The following is a 27515-nucleotide window of genomic DNA, read 5'->3' on the forward strand; positions in this document are numbered from 1 at the left end:
ATGTGAACATGAAGTTACAGCTAGATACAGTCGATGATATTGCAATTATTAACACTAACACAAGGAGGAAAATAGTAAAGCCTACATTAAATGGAAACTTTAAAAATTGCGAAACGTGTCTCAGGAAAAAAAAATTGCATTTTTGGGGCGAAATGATAACTGAAGTTATATTTCGAGGTAAAACCTTGAATGCAAAAGTTTTTGAATGCAAAAGTTTTAATGTAACAAACTTGTTCGGTTCTGACTAGAAGGGATTGTTTAATTTAAGGGACCGCCCCATAAATTTGTTCTGTAAAAATATAAATGGTTTTTTTCTCCTGTAAAAACAAGTCGTCAGACGAATTGAAAGAAAAAGTTTAAAAAATTTTCGAGAAGTTCTATCCGATAAATTAGGTCTGTGTATCAAGATAAAGGTATGTTTTCAAATAGACAAAATGCCATACCAGTGTTTAAACCAAAACGAATGGTACCTTTCGCAACGATAAAGCAAGTCAAGGAAGAATTAGAGAGACTAGGAAAAGTTGGACCTGTCCAAAAAGTGGAATATTCTAAACGGGCAGCACCCAATTGTATATCGAGAAAAAAAAATCAGCGTGCGCTAATTTTCCACTGATTTAAACGAATATCTTAAAACGTGCCACTATCCGCTACCTACTCCGGAGATACTTTTGCGAAGTTAAACGGTGGAAAGATATTTTCTAAGTTGGATCTCTCTGGCGCATACCTACAAATTAGAAGAGACGATGAATTCTCGAAATACTTAACAGTCAATACATAGAGGATTGTGTAAGTATAACAGGTTACATTTGGTTTAAAAGTCGCACCAGTGATTGTGGATGCAATGTTAGCGGACTGTCAATTCGCAATTTCACATCTAGATGATATACTCATTAAAAGCGAATCCAGGGATCAACACATCGAGCGCGTAAAATTTGTATTTGAAAAAGAATTAAGGATTACGGCTTCACTTTGAGTGAAGAAAAGTGTGAAGTTTTTAACCGGAAATAAGACATTTAGACACAATTAAAAATATGTATCCTCTGACTAATATATCGACCTTACAAACAGCGTATCGTTGTTTAAAATTTATACTATTATCGAACCGGGAGTCTAACCACTATCCTTCCGTAGCTCTTACATAACCTTACCTGTCATCTTGGGTCTTCTGGATACCAAAACCTCTTATATATATATAGATATAGATATATATATATATATATTAAATATATATATTTTTTATAAAACAAAATTTTATAAAATATATAGTATCTGTTAACAGTCTTAGCGAAAACCTCACGAAAACCTTGTATAGAATATTCCATCTCCAACCACTATCCCGTCTACAAAGATGTAATGCCCACTCGAAAGTATTATAGCCAATGTATCCATTTAAAAAAAAATTGAAGCGCTGATATAAGTGATATTTAGTAGTCATTTTTAGCAACAAAGAGAGAAACCACTAGGATAATTTGGACATTCACTGATGAGGAAATCAGCTGCGAATTTTCGGTGCTCCGTGTTTTTGTCGAATTTTACGTTGGTTATGTTTTCGTCTAATTTTCCTCTTTTCATGTGGGATTTGCAAATAGCGAATTAAAACTTGAAATGAAAACATTGAAATGAATATATATTAAATTATGATTAATGAAAATAGAGGCAAGTGAGAGTGAGAGACTGTTGCAAAGGAAAATGGAAAATTTCGCCTGCAACGAATATTGTTCATTAAACATTAAAGTCTACTCCGAATATTTAAATCTGTAAAAAACTTATAATTAGATTAACTTCAGACATCGAAATTACAGGAAATTTCTTGGAACATGAATTTATAAAAAAAAAATTCCAAACGGTCAATCCTTTAATAATTACTTTCTTTTAGTAACTGTTACACACATAATTAATGAGTAACTTTCTTCATTATAATATAGAAACATCCGTATTTTTAGTTCAAATATCTCTTGATTCAACTGATATAATAATTTACTCTTTTGATAAAATTGGAATAATCTTCAACTAGGAACCATCCAATACCATGTGAGAGGGATCCTTTTTCTGTTCTTTCTTTCTTTGCACTCAAAGAAATCACAATAAAAATTTCAAGAGGAAGTGTCAAGAGATTGATATGAAAATATACACAGCATGACTATAAACGAAAACAATATTAAAGAATAAACAAAACCAAACAAGGTACAAGATAGTTATCGTTAGTTTTGAATAAATATTTTCCATTTAAAATAGTTACGGAATAAGGAAAATGAAATTAAACCTCCATTAATTTATGTGTTCAATTTTTCTTTATTACAGAAAACGAAACATGGCTGTCATGCAGATGGTAACAGCACCTTTTTTATCAGTCACCCTTATTATTTCTCTCACATCACTAAACACATATGGAGAAGAACACGGAAATAATTGTACAACTAAAATTTCTCCCATTGTCAGTAAAAATTTAACTCGTTTAGTAAGATCAGGCAAACAGGTTTTCAATTTTGAAGTCCATATAATTGATAAAAAATTTGATGGCCTTCTCAATCCTGTACCACTGGATTATTTTGCAAATGCGAGACGTTTCACATGGATTCCAGATAAACCAGATGGTCTAGTAATGTATAAAAATGTCCTCTTTGACTTTTCGATTCGTTCATTTAATATATTAGACGCTTACGTTGCTACTCCAAGTATTTATATCCATATGAATTGTGGAAAACAAAATGTTCAGAGATACGATGTAATATATTCAGTTTTCGAGGAATTAATGAGAATCGTATTTATCGATAACTTGCAGATGGGAGAATCTGGATACATGTGTTTCTTTATAAATTTGTCGCACGACATGCAGAAGAACAGTCCTTATACGTTATTAGTGTACAGAATATTGGGTATCTATCGTGAGATACTGAAGAACTATTGCTGTGAACTACATAAAAATGATAATCGTACTTATGAACCAAAATACATTTGTTCTGGAAAAACCATTGAAAATAGTATGTTTGTCAATTTTGCAAATATTGTTGGAGCAGTTCTGTTGGCCATATTTCCATTATTTATCAGGTTTATATCAAAAGCTAAATTACCTCCGTATTCCGGCAACCAGCCACAATCAGCTAAAGAGGAATTGAATTCTCAAAATGAACACACATCGCCAAATTCAAACGAACCTAACCAGCAGCAATCAACTAACGAAGAATTGAATTCTCAAAATGAACACGCATCGCCAAATTCAAACGAACCTAACCAGCAGCAATCAACTAACGAGGAATTGAATTCTCAAAATGAACACACATCGCCAAATTCAAACGAACCTAACCAGCAGCAATCAACTAACGAAAAATTGAATTCTCAAAATGAACACGCATCGCCAAATTCAAACGAACCTAACCAGCAGCAATCAACTAACGAGGAATTGAATTCTCAAAATGAACACTCATCGCCAATTTCCCCAGAACCTAACCAGCAACAATTATCTAACAATGAATATCCAAGTAAATACGCATTGCCAGACAAATCAGAATGGATTAGTATACTACATAATATTTACAGTTTCTCTCATTTTTTATATTGGTTATTTTGTTTTCATCATTCGACTTTCTTTGTCTCAAGACTTAGAAGAAGTATTCTTATTTTGCTTTCTCTCTCAGTAATTCTCCTGGATCTTTTAATGTATTACTTATTTTTACATGAAACGGTGACAATACTTTCACATGATCGCATTCCATTGGGTTATCGCTCCATCATTCTAGGAATCCAGAAAGGCTATGAACTTTCAGATGGTTTTGTATTGGTTCCCTTAGTTTTGATAATCAGCTACATAATTGTTAACTTTATCCTGTTTGTTCTTCCAAGTCATTTAAGTGAAATTATCGCTGAAGGTATATTAGATACAAAACCCCAAGAAAACATTTCTTCTAAACTTCAGGGTTATGATCGCCTCCTTGCAATAATTAAGGTTAAAGTTTTTATTGCTGCAGACCCATATTTCTGGAAATTTATAGCTGTGAAGTGGTTTAAAGGTATTCTTATAGATACAATTTGGACTCGTTTCAAAGAGAGCAATATTTTAATAAAATTTATATTAATTTGTTTCTCTCCTGTGATTGGAATTTTCATTTTTGCATGTTCTATCTGTGAATTACTTCTCCGCCTCGTTTACTACGGAATCCCATTCATATATTTGTTTCTAACTTTACCATTAAGTTATTTCAAAAAATATATTTTACCTGTAAGTAAGAACAATATATGTCCTTCCAAGTGTCCTGATGAAATCCTATCATTGCCGTCACTGCCCTTTTTTATAGTATGGGCATTTGCTTCAGGCTATGTATTTCTTAGAAGTTTTCAAATCATTTGCACTATATATATATATATATATATATATATATATATATATATATATATATATATATATATATATATATATTTCACGTCTGGCCGTACAGCCTTTTTTGTTTATTTTCACTGTTTCGTTTTCCTGTCTTGTTTTCTGTCCGCCACTACATTCCTCCATGGTACAAATTTAATTTGTGGTCTGTGGGAAGAGCCATTTTAACGATGCGTCCTGTCCTGACTTTTCAAAACGCCAGTGTTAGAATAGTGGCAGTTGATGAAGGAAACGTTCTCTATGTGGCCTGTATGTTTTCTGTACTCTGTTTATCATTTTGTCTACGTTTTGTTTGCAACGTCCTGTACCCAGATATGCATCTATATATACAGGTAGATGTAGGTATGTACATACATGTACGTATATATGCATATACTCATTTATTATTTGTATTATATCTATATACATGTATCTCTTTCTCTCTCTCTCTCTATATATATATATATATAAGATAATAAGAGTGAAAAAACTACAGAAGGCTTGTGTTACATGGTTAAAGTATATATTTAAATTATGTCAGAAAAATGTTATAAATTTTTTTTGGTATATAAACATTGTATTTTGAGAAATAACCGGTTTCATGTTGTCTTTTCAAATTTTTCTACTTCATTGTAACGTGTTCGCTCCAGTCTGAAAAAGAAGAGTTCTAGATAGGGGGAGGTAATTAGGGATCTTTTCCGGTATAGGGGAGATAATCGAAATCTAGGAGGTGGTAGAATTTGATTAATTTACCATGGTTTTGTTCTATATTTTTTTCCTTTTTCTCAGTGGGGTGATGAATTTCCTTATTTAAATGTGTTAGCAATGGTTAAATTTGGGTTTGTATTTTTGAATGAAAAAGGTTTCCTTATTTAATCTAATCTGTGTTGGTGTTCTAATGGCACATTGATAGAAAGGAAAGATTATAAATTGTGGTAGCATTTGTTTTGCGCATTTCTCAATATGTTCACTAAAAGGTATCATTCGGTATTCTGGGCATGCATTCATTTTAAAACAAGAACAAATTAGTAAAGATTTAAACACTCTGTGTACTACACTAAAGTTGGTATTCACAAACAAACCGAACAACAGCCAACGCACACCAAATGAAACACATCAGGACGCCCTACTTATACAAGTCAATTTAACAAAAAGAAAAATAGAGAATATTTGGAATACAAGCCTCCATAATAGAAAACTCGCTTACTGGAATATGATTAAAAAAATTCCAACAAAGCAGATATTTACGAGGGATGGATGAACTCAACACCAATTATTCTCCCACGCAAATTCCAGATCAAAACAATACCAAATGAACCTGACGGACAGAACCATCAGGGAAAAGTTAGCACTATTCCATCTAAAATCAGAGATTGAACTACTAAGACTTAGGGCCTCCACTAATGAAGAAAAATATAAAAACATCGACGAAGAGATGCACAGGGAAATAAACAAACAAACCGAGGGACAACCCCTCGAAAATACCATAAATTTTTGGAAAGAAGTCTGTGAAAAGGAAGAAAGAAACTCTCTCCTACGCGGGGAAAAAAGCAATGATTTCTTCCAAAGATATGAATCAACTTTTAAACAAGAATTCAGCACAGATACTCCTTTCCTAAAGAAAAGAACTATAAATAATAAACAAACACTAAACAACGCACAAACCACCACTAATTTCAACCACTTAATCAACAGCAACCCTCCTCATTACCCTCCATACACCATAAATAGAAATCACTTACAACCACCACTTTTGAACCACCCAAAACTAAACAGGGAACAAGTTTACAGACAACGCATTTATGAAATAGATTGCACCAAACCTAAAGATCACCCATACACCAGGAACAGAACACACCAACAACGTCCCAGTACCAGGCATAACCACCACATAACAACCCAAAACAACACTAGGATAAGAAACACACCATATGCTAGTCACTACTACCCTACGACCCAAAATTACTGGCCCCCACCGAACTCAAGAACACAAAATAACACCAGATCAAGAAACAACCCACATACTAGAGTTACACACATCACTAACCAAAACACCCATAGACACCCACACACATATAACAATCTAAGGCAACAATACTACCATTCCCCCGAACCAATCCCATATAACCTCACAGACAGCTCATGCAAACAAAATTACAAACAACATTTTTTAGCCCCAGACCAGAGACACCAGGACACAGGCTGGAATCTAGTAATCAGGAAAAACCGAAGATAATCAATCTCTCAACCAAACCTCTTTCAAGCATAAAAATAGACATCCTCTCAAAAGGGCTAAATTTCACCCCCAACTCCACGCAGAGCCAACCAAAATGAAGTGAAGGACAGTATAACAGAATTCTGTAGAAAATTAAGACGCACAGAAGCATTTACCAATCACAACACTGAAGATGACTCACTAGTCAAAAACAAAAGTGAGCACATCCCACACAAAGGTAGAAATAAAAATCTAGATGAATTCTGCAACCACATCGAGAACTTCCCTTACCACACCATGCATAAACAGACAGTTAACTCAAACTTTAACACTACACAATGGAAGGAACTAATAGAACTCCAAAATGATGAAGATATTACGATTAAGGAAGCAGATAAAGGAAGTGCAGTTGTAATAATGGACACATTATACTATAGAAACCTAGTAATCTCCATGCTGGATGACAATCAACACTATGAAAAAGTCACAAACTACACCCCACAAAAAAATAATGAAAACCATGTCCTCACTAATTAAAACACATGGAAATGAACTGACAACCAAGGAGATTGATTTTCTAACAAACTTCAAATGCAAGCCTAGCCTTTTCTATGGTCTGCCAAAAATACACAAAAGCCAGATCATAAATGAGACCATCAAAAAATCACCAAAGACATAAATACATACACCAAACCCTGGGGATCTAAAACTGCGACCCATCATAGCTGGCCCAGCCTGTGAAACACACAGACTAAGTCTATTTATGGACATCCTCCTAAAACCCTTCCTTAAACACATCAATAGCTATATCAGAGAGGACTTGGATATGCTAAATCACCTCCCAAAGAAAGTCAAGGAAGAAACAATCATGGTCTCATTTGACGTGATTAATTTATACACCAATATACCTCATAATTATGGACTTGAGGCAATTCAATTCTGGCTGGATCAATTCCCGAAAGAAATCCCAAACAGGATCAGGAAAGAATTCATTACTAAATCGGTTGAATTCATCTTACGAAACAACCACTTCATGTTTGACAATACTTTCTACCGACAAAAATCCGGAATTGCTATGGGCACTAGGGTAGCTCCAGTCATTGCGAACCTAACAATGGGTTACTTGGAAATAATAATATACCAGGAATCTTTATCCACCTTCGGAAACACCCTTTCCCAATACATAAAAGAAAATTGGAAAAGGTTCCTGGACGACTGTTTCATACTCTGGAATGAAAACACAGATGAACTCTTGAAATTCAAAAGTCTATTGAACAGTGTCAACCCAAACATACAGTTCACAATGGAGTACAACCAAAAGGAGCTCCCATTCTTGGATATACTAATTAAAAAAGTAAACCTAAAAATAGAAACGGACATATTTTACAAAACCACAGACGCCAAACAATATCTACTATTTGATTCATGCCACCCAAGACACACCAAGACAAACATCCCCTTCAACCTTGCAAGAAGGATATGCACAATAGTGTCAGAACAAAATACTAGAGACTACAGACTACAAGAACTCAAAAACACACTAATTGACAAACACTACCCAGTTCAACTCATAGAGGATGGAATCAGACGTGCATCACAAATTAACATAGAAAACTTAAGAAAAGTTAAACACAGCAACACACCTTCCCCGAAAATACTGCCGTATATATCTACATACAACCCCAGAAACAAATAAGCCTTCACCATCATCACCCAAAACATATCAATGCTACATAAGGACCCCAAATTAAAGGAAATTTTACACACACACAAAATCATTAAAAACCACAAACAACCAAAATCACTGAAAAAGATCCTCACAAAGGCAAAATTATTTTCCAAAATGACAGATGCGAAAGTAAAAAAATGTGGTCGACCAAATTGTGCAGCATGCCCAAACATTCTAGAAGGTTCAGAATTCCTCTTCAAAGAGGGACACAAATTCAAAGTTAAATCTAACTTTACTTGTGCCTCAGAAAACCTTATTTATGTAATAAGATGTTCGGGCTGCCACGAGAACTACATAGGGTCCACAGGATTATCACTCAGACGCATATGCACTCTGCATCGACAGCAGATTGCATGCCCAGAAGACCGAATGATACCTTTTAGTGAACATATTGAGAAATGCGCAAAACAAATGCTACCACAATTTATAATCTTTCCTTTCTATCAATGTGCCATTAGAACACCAACACAGATTAGATTAAATAAGGAAACCTTTTTCATTCAAAAATACAAACCCAAATTTAACCATTGCTAACACATTTAAATAAGGAAATTCATCACCCCACTGAGAAAAAGGAAAAAAATATAGAACAAAACCATGGTAAATTAATCAAATTCTACCACCTCCTAGATTTCGATTATCTCCCCTATACCGGAAGAAATCCCTAATTACCTCTCCCTATCTAGAACTCTTCTTTTTCAGACTGGAGCGAACACGTTACAATGAAGTAGAGAAATTTGAAAAGACAACACGAAACCGGTTATTTCTCAAAATACAATGTTTATATACCAAAAAGATTTTATAACATTTTTCTGACATAATTTAAATATATACTTTAACCATGTAACACAAGCCTTCTGTAGTTTTTTCACTCTTATTATCTTTTATACATCCAACCACGTGCTTTCACATACCAACTTTGTCATATATATATATACATATATATATATATATAGGTGAGAAAGTTGGTATGTGAAATCACGTGGTTGGATGTATAAAAGATAATAAGAGTGAAAAAACTACAGAAGGCTTGTGTTACATGGTTAAAGTATATATTTAAATTATGTCAAAAAAATGTTATAAAATTTTTTTAGTATATAAACATTGTATATGGAGAAATAACCGGTTTCGTGTTGTCTTTTCAAATTTCTCTACTTCATTGTAACATGTGTTCGCTCCAGTCTGGAGCGAACACTCTTATTATCTTTTATATATATATATATATATATATATATATATATATATATATATATATCATTCTTTTATTCATTTCAGTTATTTGACTGCAGCCATGCTGGAGCACCACCATTAGTCGAGCAAATCGACCCCAGGTCTTATTCTTTGTAAGTCTAGTGCTTATTCTATCGGTCTTTTGCCGAACCGCTAAGTTATGGGGACATAAGCACACCAGCACCGGTTGTCATGCGATGTTGGGGGGATGAACACAGACACAAACATATATATTATATATAAATAAATATATATAAACGACGGGCTTTTTTAGTTTCCGTCTACCATATCCACTCACAAGGCTTTGGTCGGCCCGAGGCTGTTATGTATATGTATATACATACATATATATATATATATACATACATATATATATATATATATATATATATATATATATATATATATATATATATATATATAAGCAATGTTAATTCTCTAAATGAAGTATTAACAGTAACTGCACGATAAAGTGTAGTATATTGCCACTTAAGTGTGGCTGACCTCTAGGGGTGGATGTTACTGTTGCTTTTAGCCCCAGGAGGACATCTACTCCAGCTGGATTATCGACACACGACTGTGTCCTGTTTGCCAAGGGAAGTTATCCCTCTCACCATGATCTGTAGCAGTTACTGTTAATACTTCATTTAGAGAATTAACATTGCTTGTTTTCACCTTTTCGATATCAGTGAAGAATTTCACTGGAAAAGTATACATAAGATTGCCAGGATTTTGTCTCTCTCACCAGGGTCAGTGGCTGTCGAACGCCGACGAAGGGAAATAACCCTGAAATCCGGATCCGTTCGTGCTACAGATCATGGTGAGACGGATAACTTCCCTTGGCAAACAGGACACAGTCGTGTGTCGATAAGCCAGCTGGAGGAGATGTCCTCCTGGGGCTAAAAGCAACAGTAACATCCACCCCTAGGGGTCAGCCACACTTAAGTGGCAATATACTACACTTATATATATATATATATATATATATATATATATATATATAAAGAGGGATGACCACTAAGTGGGCATCAATCATGTTAGAAGTAGACCCATATGGTCTGACCACTAAGAAAAGGTTGTTCTCAAGAAAATTCAGCAAACGCCAGAACATAAGCGAGTAAGACAAATGAAAAGATACAAAATATAAAGATTAGTCATATACCCGGTTTCATTGTTACCACTTACGTAATACTTACGTAAATGTTCGTGTATAGTTCTGCAAATTATATTCTGCTAGGATGGTCATATTGATGATTTGCGGACATTTACATAAGTATTACGTAAGTGGTAACAATGAAACCGGGTATATGACTAATCTTTATATTTTGTATCTTTTCATTTGTCTTGCTCGCTTACGTTCTGGCACTTGCTGAATTTTCTTGAGAACAATCTTTTCTTAGTGGTCAGACCATATAGGATCTACTTCTAGCATAATGGATATCCACTTAGTGATCATCCCTCTTATATGTATGTAACATAATTTTTCTGAATCTTCAGCTTTTTTCAGTATGCTAGGCCACGGGTTTTAAATTGATATTAATCAAATTAATATTCAATTTTTCATCCTTATTATTTTAAATTTATATATAAATACATTATATATATATATATATATATATATATATATATATATATATATATATATATATAGGAAAATGTGTTGTTGAAAATGCACTTAAATTTCAAAAGCTCGTAAATGTTTAAAATGCATATATTTACATATATACTAAACTAGTTTCAACAATATTTTTAGTTTATCAATGGTAAAAGTTTAAATTTAGAAAAATATCGTTAAAAGTTTCAATGTTGACAAGTCAAAATGTTTCAATGTTGACAAACTAAAATGCTTCAATGCTGATAAATTATCATGTTCAAAACAGAAGGTGTAAGTTTGTAATTTAAACTGTATATCAGGATGGAAGATTGTTACTAAAGTTTTGTTGTTTTTTTGTGTTGAAATTGAGTCTTTTTTCTCTTCTTTATACTGCTTTTTCTTCTTTCTAAAGGATATTCAGTTGTGGTTTATATTTTTTAATCAGTATGTTTTCCTTATTCAAACGGAATTGGGTTGAAGTGTTTCCAGTGCATTGATAGAGAGGGAAGATTTGGTATTTAGGGATTTTGTCCACGAGGCATTGGTCTTTTCCTAGTGGTGGGTTCCCGGATTTGTTGTCTGTGCACCGTAAGTCTGTCCCTCAAAGTTAAGCTTGTTTGACCAATGTAGTCTCCATCACAACCTCCACATTTAAGAACATAGATTAGGTTCTTCGAAGCACAGGTGAAGTCATATTTTATGGTAAAAGTTTGTCCTGACTTAAATTTGTATGTTGAGCTCTCTAAGATAAAGGTGCAAGTTCCACAGTTAGGGCGGTTGCACTTTTTGACTTGTGGGGTTGTATTTTTGGTGGGTAATTTGGCGCTGGTGAGTAATTTTTTTTTAGATTGTGGGTGTCAAAATGACGCTCGACAAAATCTAATATGAACTGCAAGATATTAATTGAAAACTCACACTCCTACCGGACAAACTCGACAAATCACAATGCAAAGAAATATTCCCGGAAAAAGGAAGATCCCTATAGACAGAAATAAATGAACCCGTCGAAAAAAATCAAAATCTGTAAAGTATTTGAAACCTCGCTAATGCACAGACCTAAAAATAACACTAATTCTGGAACGGAAAACAATAACTTCATCTGTCAAAAGCACTCCGATATCAAGAAAGCTATCTTTCAAGTATGGACCAAAAATCCTAAATTCGCTTTCTGGAACATGGTCAAGAACTCCAATAAAGCAAAGATATACGAAAAATGGCTCAATTCAACTTCTTATATTCTCCTCAGAAAGCTACAAATTAAATCCATCCCCAACGAACCAGCAAAACAGAGAGCACCGAAAGAAAAAATGGTTTTGGAGAACTTCAAAATTGAGACAGAACTTCTGAAACTCAGAGTTCAAACCCACGAAGAAAAACTTACCTCAATTGATGAAGAAACGAAGGCTGAAATCGCAAAAAAAGCCCTAGGGGAACTTTTTGAAAAAAACATTCTCCCATAGAAAAAGGACTTTGAACACGATGAAGTAATCTCCCTTCAATGATGGGAAAAAATAACGATTGGTTCAGTCACTACGAGGAAAAATTCAAGGAGGAATACCAATCGGATAACCCCTTCTTGAAAAAAAACTAAAAGCCATGAGATCCATACAACCGAAAGGAAGTCACTACCGGAACAATACCAGAATGACCGTTCAGAACCAAGGATAACCCTCCCTAGGACTCCAAACACTCATCAAAGGCACAAAATGGAACACTCATAACTGTTTTCTTTTAGAACTTCATTGCATGAGATTGATACCATGAAATTCTTCGAATTGATCTCTATTATTTAAGTTTAATTAAAATATAGTTTGTTTTTAAAATAAAAAAGTTAATTATACTTAAATCCAATTTTTTGCCTTACTTATATTTATTTTTGATACAAATTTTTGTTTCATGGGAAAAAAACTATGAAATTCTTCATACTTTCTTCTATCATTTAAACTAAGATAAATATATTTTGCTTTTAAAATAAAAAAAGTTATTTAGATATAAACATGATTGGAGATGTTGCTTACTCACCTATAACATTGCTACAAATTTTGATGTAAACTTTTTTCTACTAGACCAAATCTCAATTTTTCTATGCCAGAATTGTAGTTAGGTGTTAGTTCTCAACAAAAATTTTAACAGTTTCCAATTTGTTTAAGAACTGAATTAGCGACAGAGTCTGTAAGATGCTGCGTGTGAGTAAATTGTGGCCTTATGAATATTGTTCAAGTATTTCCTCTTGAAAATTTTAAGATTTCTTTGAATGCAAAAATAAAAAAAAAACAGGAAAACAGATACTTTTTACATGGGATTGGATGGTTCTTAGTCGAAGATCCCTCCGATTTCATCAAAAGAGTAAATTATTAGTAATGGAAATAATTTCATTATTTTAATAGGGTGAAGTCAGAAAGCTGGCAGAATTGTTTGCACGCCGGATAAAATATTTTGTAATGTTTTCGTCTGTCTTTATATACGAAGTTCAAATTCCACCGAGGTCGGCTCAGGAATTTGAACTCGTAGTCGATGAAACTTTTATATTTTACTCGTTTCAGTCGTTATACTGGGGACGTACTGGGACCCCCACTTTGAGATTTTAGTCGAATGAATCTACTCCAGTACATTAATTTTAAGCGTAGAACACGTTCTGTCGTCACTTTGTCGAACAGCTAAGTTATGGTGAAATAAACACACCAACACCTGTTATCAATCGATAGTGGGGGAACAAACACAGACCGAAAGGCACACATAAGCATAAATACATATATACACACGTATATATATATATATATATATATATATATATATATATATATATATATATATATAGGAAACTAAAGAGTACGTATGCCGCTATATTTATATAAAAAACATACCAAAGATGGCACAAGAACGCAAAACATCCAGACAAATGATAGAAAAAGAAAACAGCCGAATGACCCGTCCTTGTTTCTTTTTTGTATCATCTGTCTGGATGTTTTGCGTTTTTATCCCATGTTTGGTATTCCTTTTTTTCTCCGTGTTTTTCTCCTTGTCTCCGTATTCTTTCTGTTGAAGAGCGTAGCTGGAAACGTCAAAGACTTTCCGTATTCCCGAGCGTCATACTAATATATACTTTTGTTATTTACACCACCTGTCCTCGTCTGTTGTTATTATTTGTATATTCTCCCATATATATATATATATATATATATATATATATATATATATATATATATGGGAGAATTTACGGAAAAAACAACAACAGACGAGGACAGGTGGTGTAAACAACAAAAGGATGTATTAGTTTAACGCTCGGGAATAGAGAAAGTCTATAACGTTTCGAGCTACGCTCTTCAACAGAAAGAATAATGAGAAAAACAAGGAAAAAAACACCGAGAAAAAAATTTGAATGTTGTGGTCAGCGATCTATCATGACGACTGTAAATATATATATATATATATATATATATATATATATATAATATAATATAAATGATATATAAATATATGCATATATGCATATATCCATACATATATGTACATACCTACATCTATATGTATACATACATGCATATATAGGTACAAGACATAAAAAAAAATTTAAACACAATTAGAATCGAAAACATAAAAACGAGAACAGAAAACGAACTGTTTTCGAACAACGAAAAAACGAACAAACAGAGAAACGCAACAGGCAGCATAAAGAGCATACCCCTTTGTCAGTTGTCCCTGTTGCATCTACTCCGCGTTTCGAAGGCAAGGCCAATACGCGACTTCGTTGGAACAGTCCTTCACGCAAAGCAAATTAAATAAAATTTGAAATTTTTTGCGGAGGGTGAAAGTGTTAACAAGAACAGGACAGTGAGAACAAGACAGTAAAAACAAACGGTGAGGCTGTTGAGCCAAGGCGATAGAAAAATTATTATGAACGCTAGGTAGACGTGCAATGAGAAAAAAGACAGAAAAAACATGTCTTTTCTTTAGGACAGAAAGAGAGATCCCCTTTCGTCACGTGTTAGTGACGAGAGAGTCAAGGAGGAAGAGTGAGAGAGAGAGAGAGAGAGAGAGAGAGAGAGAGAGAGAGAGAGAGAGAGAGAGAGAGAGAAATAGGGAAAGGGTGGGAGAGAAAAACAGGATCTTTTTGGTTTGACGGGCAACACTTGTTTTCTTAACGAAACATTTTCAAACTTGGGACACTGGTAGAATGTGTCATATAAAACATCTTTTTCTCTTAGCCTTCTTAACAAAAAATTGTACATCGCAAGTTATTTCATGTTAAAGTTGTCGTATTTCTGTAATTTCAACCAATCACTGACGTCTATTCAGCTGAATACAGTTAGTGCTGTTCGGTGTCAAGTGTGTTATTCCCTGTTTAATTATATCATTATTCCCTAGTAAGGGTTTAGGGTTTTAGTGTTAGGGTTCGGGATTTAGAGTTAGGGTTAGGGTTTTAGTGTTAGGGTTGGGGTTAGGGTTAGGGTTATGAGTTATAGGGTCTTAGGGTTAAGGTTATGAGTGAGGTTATGGCAAAAATAATCATAACCCTAACCGTAATCCTAAAACTAGCCCTAACTTTAAAACCCGAACCCTAAAACCCTAACCCTAAAGCTAAAACCATACAAACGCACGAACGATGTCATAGATAACAGTGACAAACGAAATATATACCGCTGATAGTTGTTGTTGACAAAACAACGGCACTAATTTTATTCAAGGGAAAAGATCCCATGACACCGTTGTTTACATTCCACGGCGTAATTGTTTTCACCTCAACAGACGTTAGTGATTGGTTGAAATTACCGAAATACGACAATTTTTTTTACATGAAATAACTTCGAATACAAAATTTTTTATCTGTTCTATAATACAAAATATACAAGCATTCGAAGTTTGAAAGTGTTTCGGTACCAAAAACACTACATAAAACATAAATGAAAAATGCTGCCCGTCAAACCAAAAAGATCCGAAAAACAGAAGCGATGAAGAACAAGAGAGGGAGATAGATAGACAGAGAAGAGATAGTAGTAGCAGAGTGCGCATCGAAATTATTAAGATAAAACGTACTTGGAAAAGGATGCGTAGCGTTCGATCATATAATAATATAGATAATATATAAGTATATGCATATATCCATACATATATGTACATAATTACATCTATATGTATACATACATGCGTATATGGGTACAGGACATCAAAAAACCGTTAAACACAATGAGAAACGAAAACATAAAAACGAAAAGAGAAAACGAACTTTTTCGAACAACGAAAGAAACAAAACATATATATATATATATATATATATATATATATATATATATATATAAGCTAACAAACAGTGGGGGTGTTGCTCTACATAGATATATCAAGGGTTGAACAAAAAGAACACAACAAAGAGAAAAAATTAGACGAAAGCATAGCCAACGGAAAGTTCGACAAAAACACAAAACACTGAAAATTCGCAGCTGATTTCCTCGTCGGTCAATGTCCAAGATATTCCAGTCGTATCTCTCTCAGTCTCTCTCTATTACTAAAAGTGACTGGTAAATATTATTTCTCATATCAGACCTTAAATTTTTAGAAAACGATACATTGGATATAATACTTTCGGGTGGGCATTAAATCTTTATGGATAACGTAGTGGTTGGAGATTCAATGTTTTGCATAATAGAACTACTTGTACAAGGTTGCTTTTCGGCTAAACAATAACAACAATACCAACAATATTCAACTAATACTGTAAAATACAACTGTAACTAATTTCTTAGAAACATCAATATTAGTTCTCAAACATGAAAACGGACTTTCTTTTCTTGATTAGACAGAATGTGTGAAAAGAAAGCTAGTGTGACTATAACGCCTTGAGCTTGTGTGATTTATTGGCTTTAAGTGGAACAGGCATACATACATAGATACACACATATCAATATATACACACATATACATAACCTAGATAACGGCAATGCAGTCTGCGCATATTAGTTGTAAACAACTTGCGCATAAAATTGCTGTCAGTTAGATGTTATGCATACGGGACACTAGCAGGGATCTCAGGTCATCAGGAGAGAATGCACCCCGTTTTGAGGCTTTCCTCTCACTGGCATTATTGCACACTGGCTGCACTCATTGAGATAAGGCCAGGTGGAAATGCAAGTCTTCATACAAAATACGCCTTACCAATCGATTGCCGATGCCAAGTTCAATGGAATGTCTCTGAGCAGAGCGATTCAGATTCCTTATCAAAGCTTGTCTGACGCGTTCTACATTTTCCCGGGTGATGCCCCCACCAGTTTCCTATTCATTAGTGTACCTCTTGTACGAAGTGCATTCATCCAACGTAAAATTGTGTTACGGTGGGAACAGCTTGATTTTGGTGAATGTTGAAGTGGCGCCAAAACTCACGCTGAACTGCTGTGAGAGACTCGCTATAGCCATTTCGAAAACGTCTATCCTCTCTGCACCACCTTGTATTATTACCTAGATATAAGTGATTCAAATTGAACAATAAACCTGTTTTTCAAAAGGTTCTCGCCCTACTTTTCCTATTTAACTGCTTAAAGCACTTGATTTTATGATAAACGATACTCCAGAAACTCAGGTGCCTAATCATTCTACTTGAAAAATCTGAAGTAGTTTCTAGTATGTAAATAACTTTATTTAAACATAATTACAAGTTTTTCAAAATTCAGGTGCATTTTCAACAACAAATTCTCATATACTTAGATAGATAGATAGATAGATAGATAGATAGATAGATAGATAGATAGATAGGTTTCTTTATTAGCCACACAGGGCTCAACACAGAGGGGACAAAATACAAATGTAGAGTTTTTCTTTTCGAGGGGGTCGAAAACAAAGCAGAAAAAAAAACAAAAGTGGGGACAACGATGAAAAAAAAAACATCGCAAAACGTTTGGGATATTTACAAAAAATACGAAATAATACAAAAAATTCCCAATAAATGGGGAGGTTATCCGTGGAAAGAAAAACCTACGAAAAGACCACGGTAACCTCACAGTTTGTTAAATAAAATTTCTTTTATTTAAGCAAGAAACGTAAGTAACTCTCTGTTTACAAAATTTTAAAACGTTTTATAGAATCATGGTCAAGGTGGCTTCGTCATTTATACGTGCCATTCTTGCTACATGTATCCATCTTTTTTCGAAACATTTGCTAGACAACACTTGCCTCTCTACTCTCACCTTCCTTTTCAAGTGATACTTGAAAAAGTTGATGAGAGATTGACCAGAGAGGAAAGTATTTGTCTCTAATCCTTTCAGACGCGTCCACCAGATGCATTCTTTGGCCATAGCCACAAGTACGATAAATACAGCTCTTCCTTCCCGTTTAAAGAAAGGAGGCGTGACGATATTGACGATAGACTCAGTTGATAAACCGACTCGTCCCACACGCGACAGCAGTCGTTCGACATAAGCCCACAGCTCCGAAATGGTTGGACACTGCACGAGTGCGTGCAGAACGGTTTCATCGCTCTGACCGCATCTCGGGCAGGTCGGCCCCGCATTTCGCGAGCCGTGTCTATAGAGCTTATCCCGAACGGGTAGCGCCTCTCGGTAACACTGCCAGGCCAGGGATCTCTGGAAGTTGTCCATAGGTCCCGGCCCGAAAGTCGTCCTGAACAGGCGGGTCAGGTATTCCTCGTCGACGCCCAGGTTCGCCCCGAGATCGTCGTCGTACCTGCCCTCCACTAATCCCCTATAGAATGACTTCGTTGTGATGCAGCCGCTCAAGGTCGACCCGGGACGGCAAAGTTGTTGCAGAGCAACGCGACACTCACGGTGCCATTCGCCATTCCTCGGCCTCTTTTTGATCCACGACTGCAGCTCGGTCATGGAGACGAGCTGCGGGAAAGCGCGTCGCACAAACGGCGACCACACCTGCTCACCGTCGTCTACGTAGAGCCGGAGATGTCGCAGTCTCAGCGCATGTCTGAGCATCATCAACCACGGCATGCCCAGCCCTCCTTTCAGCGGGTGTTGGCAACAAACGGATCGCCTCACCATCGGAACGCTTCCTTTCCACAAAAAGCGGAAGAGGATGCGCTCCATTTCGGTGATGGCGCGATCGGGACAAGGCACGACGGTCAGGCGGTATTCGATGACGGACGCGATGTACGCGTTCGCCACCTCCGCCCGACCTTTTAGGGACAGCTTCCTCTCGGACCATTGCCGGCAGAGAGTGGCCACCCTACTCGTTATCTCGTCCCAGTTCTTCTCCGTTTGCAGGTCCGGACCGAACCAGACTCCGAGCAACTTGACCGGACCGTCCGTCCAGCGTCCCACTACTGAGGCGCTGCCGGACGGTATGGGCTTGCTTCTCCAGGTGCCGAGCAGCAAACCCACCGACTTATCCCGGTTGATTTTCGCTCCCGTCACCGCTTCGTAGTCTTTCAGCGTCTCGCCGACAAGCTCGATGTGCTCGTGGCTAGACGCTATGACGGTGACGTCGTCCGCGTATGCCGACACGCTCGTCCCGCACCCCAGTTCTCGCGGGATGCCCCTCAGCATCGCCAGCTTCCGCAGTAGTGGCTCGAGAGTCAATACGTACAGGAGCGGCGACAGGGGGCATCCCTGACGAACCGAACGTGCAATGTCGAAGGGTCCCGATAGACGTCCATTGACGCGAACAACCGAACGGATGCCTGTGTACAAGGCAGCCATCCAGCCGCGGAAAACGGGACCGAAGCCGGCCGCTTCGAGGACGGCCTCCAAGTATCGATGGTCTACCCTATCGAAAGCTTTGGATTGATCCAAATTGATCAGGGCCCCACCCATGCCAGGTTCCTTAACTACCCTCTCTATGATGTAGCGCATCAGATGGAGGTTGTCATGGATGCTCCGGCCCGGCACGGCGCACGTCTGCTCCGTGCCGACCAGTTTCTCGATGACAAGCGCCAACCGCTTGGCTAACACCTTGGCCAAAATTTTCATGTCTGCATTGATCAGAGTGATGGGCCTAAAGTTATCTATGGCGTCCTCCTTGTTTGGATCTTTCTTCAGCAGCGTTACCGCTCCTCGGCTCACAAAACCGGGAATGCTCCCGTTCTGCTGCCAGTTGCAGTACACGGCCGCCAAGACTTCTCCAAACAAGTCTGGCATACAGTTGTAAAGCTCGTAGGGCAGACCATCCAAACCCGGAGATTTGTCCGTCGAGCAACCCGCCATCGCGTCCCTCACCTCCTCCGCCGTGATGACCCCTTCGCAGCACTCCGCCTCTCTTGCCGAGAGTCGTGGCAAGCTGTGCAGGTAGGCACTAAAGTCCACCCTGCCTTCTCGCTCGCCACTCCTCCCGAACAGTCGGGCAAAATGCCGCTGAAACGCCTCGCACATCTTGCTCGGCTCGAGCAATTCGCGCCCCTGTTCGTCTACCAGAGGCCGGATGGTGGCTCTGTTACCCCGCTGCGCCTCCGCCACCCGGGCCTCTCGTGCGGCTCCAACACCTTCATTCCTCAGAGCACGCATTCTTGCCCTGACAGCACACCCTTCGTGTTTAGCATTGAGGTGTTGGTCGAGGGCCAACCTCGCCGCTAAAACGTCGGATGCGATGCCACTTCGCAATGCCTCTTCTAACTTTATCACTAGCTCCCCCTCTACTCTGTTCCTCTCTACAGCTAGTGCCCTGCTATACCTTATTGCTTCCACCCTTACTGCTCTCTTGAGGGCAAACCACCATTTGTTGTTGACGATGGCTCCCGTCAAAGCCCTCTTTACTAACGTGTTAATCCGGTCTCTGAAAACCTGTCTCGACGGGAAAGACGCGTTTAGTTTCCAGTAACCGGGACCCTGCCTATGTGCCTTATCTAAGTCTAGCGTACACGTCACAAGTTTGTGATCCGTGTAGCTGACTGTGTGGAACTGTGGACATCCTAAACTATCTCTATCTCTTGTCCTACACACTATCCTATCTAGATACGATCTCGACGACCCAATGCGGTTGCTCCAAGTCCACGTTGGCACATTTGGGTGGTCGAGTCGGTACCTGTCAGACAACTGGAAGCGTCTGAGCAGGTCTATGAGGCCTTTGCATCCCCTTCTAGTTTTGTCACTCCCCACGTAGTCTAGATGCGTGTCCAAGGTAGCATTCCAATCCCCCACTAAAAGTAAGGGACGAGACGTTCCCAGGAATACTTCTAGACGTCGAAAGAAGTCTGACCGACCTGTTAAAGGAGGCACATAAACTGCCAGCAACCGAAAAGCGCCTCCATCGCTGCCGTCCACATCTAGGACAACCAGTCTACCCTCCGGGTCCGTAAATATCGTCTTTACTTGGAGATCCAAACTCTTGCGAAAAAGAACCGCCGTGCCACTACCGCCCATCCTCGGCAGACAGGGAGAAAAATAAATGTTAAACTGTCCGCCAAACATGGACTTTAGGGCCCGCGGTTCATGGAGTCTGGTCTCACTAATGGCTATGATATCCAAATTGTGTGACTTGATGTCATTTAAGAGGTACCCTTGTTTCCAAGGGGACCCTAAGCCACGCACATTCACACAACCAATCTTCACCATGATTCTATTTATACGTGTGCTTTAAAGCACAAAACAAAAGAACAGAGTGTTACTTGCCGTTAGAAAGTTTTGTTTCCTCCTTGGATTTTTCACCAAGGAGGCTATTGTACAATTTCTTGCACAAATATTTCTGGAATCCCCCTACCGAGTTGGGGTAGAGGGATTTTATTGTGTTGTGTAATGCTGGTGTTACATGAATAATTTTAATGTGTTTTGGCGGTGTTGTACGTGGGTGGTTGTTGGTTTTGATATCGTTATTTGTGATGTTTGTTTTAGAGTTGATGTAATTCATCAACTCTGTGTTTGTACTGTCTATTGCTGTTAGCATTGTTTTTTTTTATATTACTATTGGTGTTAGTAGTATTTTCGGGAGATGTGAATCTCCCTGCTTTGTTTGTGTTTGCATTTTGTTTTGTTTTCTTCTTACTGCGCTTCCTCTTTCCTTTCGTAGCTATTTTCCACTCCTCCCCACTCTCTTCATCGGATGATGGGAGATCTGAGGAGTCAGAAAGAGGTAACGGCAAATTTTGTGCGTCTGTGTGTGTTTCTGTGAATGTTTGTGTTGCTGTTTTTATTGATGTTGGCTCCTTGTTATTTATGTGTGGTGTATGTGATATGGGGGAGGGAGAGGCAGTCTTGGAATTTTCTTTTTTTTCTTCTGTTTTTGCAGTTTCTGTTGTCTTTTCTGTTGTGGTTATTGCTGATATTTCTGTTGTTGTTTTTTGCGTTGCTGGTGGTGTTGGTAGTAAGGTTTTTCTGTTGGGGGTATTTGGTAGTTGCTTCTGTTGTTGTTGTTGTTGTTGTTGTTGTTGTTTTTGTTTAGCGGCCAGAGGGCAGTCCTTTTTCAGATGTGCTTCGCTGTTGCATAGGTAACAGCGAGGTCGCCTGCCCTCTACCACCACATACAGCTTGTGGTCCTCTGCCAATCTAATGTTTGGAGGAATTTTCTGTGAAGCCTCCTCCGTGATGTGGAGAAGGATTTCCAGACTTTTCCCTCCCCAGTTCTTTTCCTCTCCGACCGTAATCTCCAAAATATTTGCCTCCTCCATTTCCAGGCACACGGCCGATATCAGCCATTGGGTGTCCACCTCCGATGGCACATTTTTTATCATAACTTTGGTCACTCTCTGTCCTAGATAACTCGGTATCATTACCAAGTCATCTGTGCGGAGAGAGAGTGTCGAAAATTGTTTAGCTAAATTTTCATCCAGAAACCTTACTTGCACCGTTCCAAATTTCCTTCCCCAGGTGACATGATTCTGATAAGGCCAAATTTTTCTAAGACAAACTTCAATTTTATCTGTGCTAACATTTTCTACACGTCTGGTTTTTGTGTTTACCAGTTTATAAATGATGCACTTTTTGTTTTTCATTTCTATAATATCTTTTGGGATGTTAATTCTGACATCATCTCCTTCTTTCGTAAGAAGGGATTTTGTGTCTTTTATTTGTTTTTGTGTGAATGTCACTGTTGTTCTTTTTTCCTTTAGAGCATTTGCGAAATTTGTTTTTGTTGTGCTGGCGGACATGTTCTTCTGGATATTTTTGTTTATGTTGGTGTATGTACTGCCTGGTTCAAAGGTGGTGGTAGTGGCAGCAGAGTTTGTTGAACAGGTGATGGTGTCATTGCTGACGGCCGATAACTTTACTTCCTTGTTGTTGCTGTTGTTGTTGTTGTTGTCGTTGTTGCTGTTGTTGTTGTTGTCGTTGGTGGTGGTGATGATGGCGTCAGCAGCAGTGGTGCTTACGTCAGAGACATTTGTGACGGTTTTCACGCATGGTTTTGTAACCTTGGTTACAGTTTTGTTTTTGTTGTTGGTGTTGGTGGTGGTGGTGGTGGTGGTGAGAGGGCTGTTAGTAGCTGTACTCACAGTCTTTGTGACGTTTATAGCAACTGCGTTCCTGTCACTGCATGAGCACGCGCTATTCTGTTCTTTTTTCTCTTCTGGCATCTGAAGCCTCGGGAAATGCTTGTCAAAAGAACAAGACAAGCGTTCCAAAATTATGTTTCTCGACATTTTTCAAATGTCAAGAAGGAAATTTTTGTATTTTGCTAGGGCCGAAACTGCCCCTGGGGGTCAATTCCTGCCCTTGAAAATACACACAAATGAAGCCTAGGTGCTTCGCAACAAAATTATTTAAAAATCCCAACAAAATGTGGACAGTAAATGGTCAAATAAACGTTTACCTTCGCAGCCGATGTGACAGCACGTCCGTGAGAAGAGATAGATAGATAGGTTTCTTTATTAGCCACACAGGGCTCAACACAGAGGGGACAAAATACAAATGTAGAGTTTTTCTTTTCGAGGGGGTCGAAAACAAAGCAGAAAAAAAACAAAAGTGGGGACAACGATGAAAAAAAAAAAAAAAAAAAAAAAAAAAAAAAAAACATCGCAAAACGTTTGGGGTATTTACAAAAAATACGAAAAATACAAAAAATTCCCAATAAATGGGGAGGTTATCCGTGGAAAGAAAAACCTACGAAAAGACCACGGTAACCTCGGTCTTTAGCGTCACAGTTTGTTAAATAAAATTTCTCTGTTTACAAAATTTTAAAACGTTTTATAGAATCATGGTCAAGGTGGCTTCGTCATTTATACGTGCCATTCTTGCTACATGTATCCATCTTTTTTCGAAACATTTGCTAGACAACACTTGCCTCTCTACTCTCACCTTCCTTTTCAAGTGATACTTGAAAAAGTTGATGAGAGATTGACCAGAGAGGAAAGTATTTGTCTCTAATCCTTTCAGACGCGTCCACCAGATGCATTCTTTGGCCATAGCCACAAGTACGATAAATACAGCTCTTCCTTCCCGTTTAAAGGAAGGAGGCGTGACGATATTGACGATAGACTCGGTTGATAAACCGACTCGTCCCACACGCGACAGCAGTCGTTCGACATAAGCCCACAGCCCCGAAATGGTTGGACACCGCACGAGTGCGTGCAGAACGGTTTCATCGCTCTGACCGCATCTCGGGCAGGTCGGCCCCACATTTCGCGAGCCGTGTCTATAGAGCTTATCCCGAACGGGTAGCGCCTCTCGGTAACACTGCCAGGCCAGGGATCTCTGGAAGTTGTCCATAGGTCCCGGCCCGAAAGTCGTCCTGAACAGGCGGGTCAGGTATTCCTCGTCGACGCCCAGGTTCGCCCCGAGATCGTCGTCGTACCTGCCCTCCACTAATCCCCTATAGAATGACTTCGTTGTGATGCAGCCGCTCAAGGTCGACCCGGGACGGCAAAGTTGTTGCAGAGCAACGCGACACTCACGGTGCCATTCGCCATTCCTCGGCCTCTTTTTGATCCACGACTGCAGCTCGGTCATGGAGACGAGCTGCGGGAAAGCGCGTCGCACAAACGGCGACCACACCTGCTCACCGTCGTCTACGTAGAGCCGGAGATGTCGCAGTCTCAGCGCATGTCTGCGCATCATCAACCACGGCATGCCCAGCCCTCCTTTCAGCGGGTGTTGGCAACAAACGGATCGCCTCACCATCGGAACGCTTCCTTTCCACAAAAAGCGGAAGAGGATGCGCTCCATTTCGGTGATGGCGCGATCGGGACAAGGCACGACGGTCAGGCGGTATTCGATGACGGACGCGATGTACGCGTTCGCCACCTCCGCCCGACCTTTTAGGGACAGCTTCCTCTCGGACCATTGCCGGCAGAGAGTGGCCACCCTACTCGTTATCTCGTCCCAGTTCTTCTCCGTTTGCAGGTCCGGACCGAACCAGACTCCGAGCAACTTGACCGGACCGTCCGTCCAGCGTCCCACTACTGAGGCGCTGCCGGACGGTATGGGCTTGCTTCTCCAGGTGCCGAGCAGCAAACCCACCGACTTATCCCGGTTGATTTTCGCTCCCGTCACCGCTTCGTAGTCTTTCAGCGTCTCGCCGACAAGCTCGATGTGCTCGTGGCTAGACGCTATGACGGTGACGTCGTCCGCGTATGCCGACACGCTCGTCCCGCACCCCAGTTCTCGCGGGATGCCCCTCAGCGTCGCCAGCTTCCGCAGTAGTGGCTCGAGAGTCAATACGTACAGGAGCGGCGACAGGGGGCATCCCTGACGAACCGAACGTGCAATGTCGAAGGGTCCCGATAGACGTCCATTGACGCGAACAACCGAACGGATGCCTGTGTACAAGGCAGCCATCCAGCCGCGGAAAACGGGACCGAAGCCGGCCGCTTCGAGGACGGCCTCCAAGTATCGATGGTCTACCCTATCGAAAGCTTTCGATTGATCCAAATTGATCAGGGCCCCACCCATGCCAGGTTCCTTAACTACCCTCTCTATGATGTAGCGCATCAGATGGAGGTTGTCATGGATGCTCCGGCCCGGCACGGCGCACGTCTGCTCCGTGCCGACCAGTTTCTCGATGACAAACGCCAACCGCTTGGCTAACACCTTGGCCAAAATTTTCATGTCTGCATTGAGCAGAGTGATGGGCCTAAAGTTATCTATGGCGTCCCCCTTGTTTGGATCTTTCTTCAGCAGCGTTACCGCTCCTCGGCTCACAAAACCGGGAATGCTCCCGTTCTGCTGCCAGTTGCAGTACACGACCGCCAAGACTTCTCCAAACAAGTCTGGCATACAGTTGTAAAGCTCGTAGGGCAGACCATCCAAACCCGGAGATTTGTCCGTCGAGCAACCCGCCATCGCGTCCCTCACCTCCTCCGCCGTGATGACCCCTTCGCAGCACTCCGCCTCTCTTGCCGAGAGTCGTGGCAAGCTGTGCAGGTAGGCACTAAAGTCCACCCTGCCTTCTCGCTCGCCACTCCTCCCGAACAGTCGGGCAAAATGCCGCTGAAACGCCTCGCACATCTTGCTCGGCTCGAGCAATTCGCGCCCCTGTTCGTCTACCAGAGACCGGATGGTGGCTCTGTTACCCCGCTGCGCCTCCGCCACCCGGGCCTCTCGTGCGGCTCCAACACCTTCATTCCTCAGAGCACGCATCCTTGCCCTGACAGCACACCCTTCGTGTTTAGCATTGAAGTGTTGGTCGAGGGCCAACCTCGCCGCTAAAACGTCGGATGCGATGCCACTTCGCAATGCCTCTTCTAACTTTATCACTAGCTCCCCCTCTTCTCTGTTCCTCTCTACAGCTAGTGCCCTGCTATACCTTATTGCTTCCGCCCTCACTGCTCTCTTGAGGGCAAACCACCATTTGTTGTTGACGATGGCTCCCGTCAAAGCCCTCTTTACTAACGTGCTAATCCGGTCTCTGAAAACCTGTCTCGACGGGAAAGACGCGTTTAGTTTCCAGTAACCGGGACCCTGCCTATGTGCCTTATCTAAGTCTAGCGTACACGTCACAAGTTTGTGATCCGTGTAGCTGACTATGTGGAACTGTGGACATCCTAAACTATCTCTATCTCTTGTCCTACACACTATCCTATCTAGATACGATCTCGACGACCCAATGCGGTTGCTCCAAGTCCACGTTGGCACATTTGGGTGGTCGAGTCGGTACCTGTCAGACAACTGGAAGCGTCTGAGCAGGTCTATGAGGCCTTTGCATCCCCTTCTACTTTTGTCATTCCCCACGTAGTCTAGATGCGTGTCCAAGGTAGCATTCCAATCCCCCACTAAAAGTAAGGGACGAGACGTTCCCAGGAATACTTCTAGACGTCGAAAGAAGTCTGACCGACCTGTTAAAGGAGGCACATAAACTGCCAGCAACCGAAAAGCGCCTCCATCGCTGCCGTCCACATCTAGGACAACCAGTCTACCCTCCGGGTCCGTAAATATCGTCTTTACTTGGAGATCCAGACTCTTGCGAAAAAGAACCGCCGTGCCACTACCGCCCATCCTCGTCAGACAGGGAGAAAAATAAATGTTAAACTGTCCGCCAAACATGGACTTTAGGGCCCGCGGTTCATGGAGTCTGGTCTCAC

The 27515-nt window shown here is 39.7% G+C and overlaps 1 protein-coding gene across 1 annotated transcript; it reads left to right on the plus strand.

Moving 5' to 3' along the window:
* LOC149135538 (uncharacterized) lies at positions 1 to 12582 on the plus strand. Its single transcript, XM_089353079.1, has 3 exons — positions 1 to 786; positions 2302 to 4343; positions 12152 to 12582. Exons 2-3 carry the CDS (start codon positions 2312 to 2314, stop codon positions 12580 to 12582), a joined length of 2463 nt encoding a protein of 820 aa, XP_089209205.1. The 5' UTR covers positions 1 to 786; positions 2302 to 2311.
* Positions 12583 to 27515: the final 14933 nt, after the last annotated feature.

This window comes from Octopus bimaculoides, chromosome 5 (genome assembly GCF_046866305.1).
Source record: "Octopus bimaculoides isolate indiv1 chromosome 5, ASM4686630v1, whole genome shotgun sequence".
Lineage (NCBI taxonomy): Eukaryota > Metazoa > Mollusca > Cephalopoda > Octopoda > Octopodidae > Octopus > Octopus bimaculoides.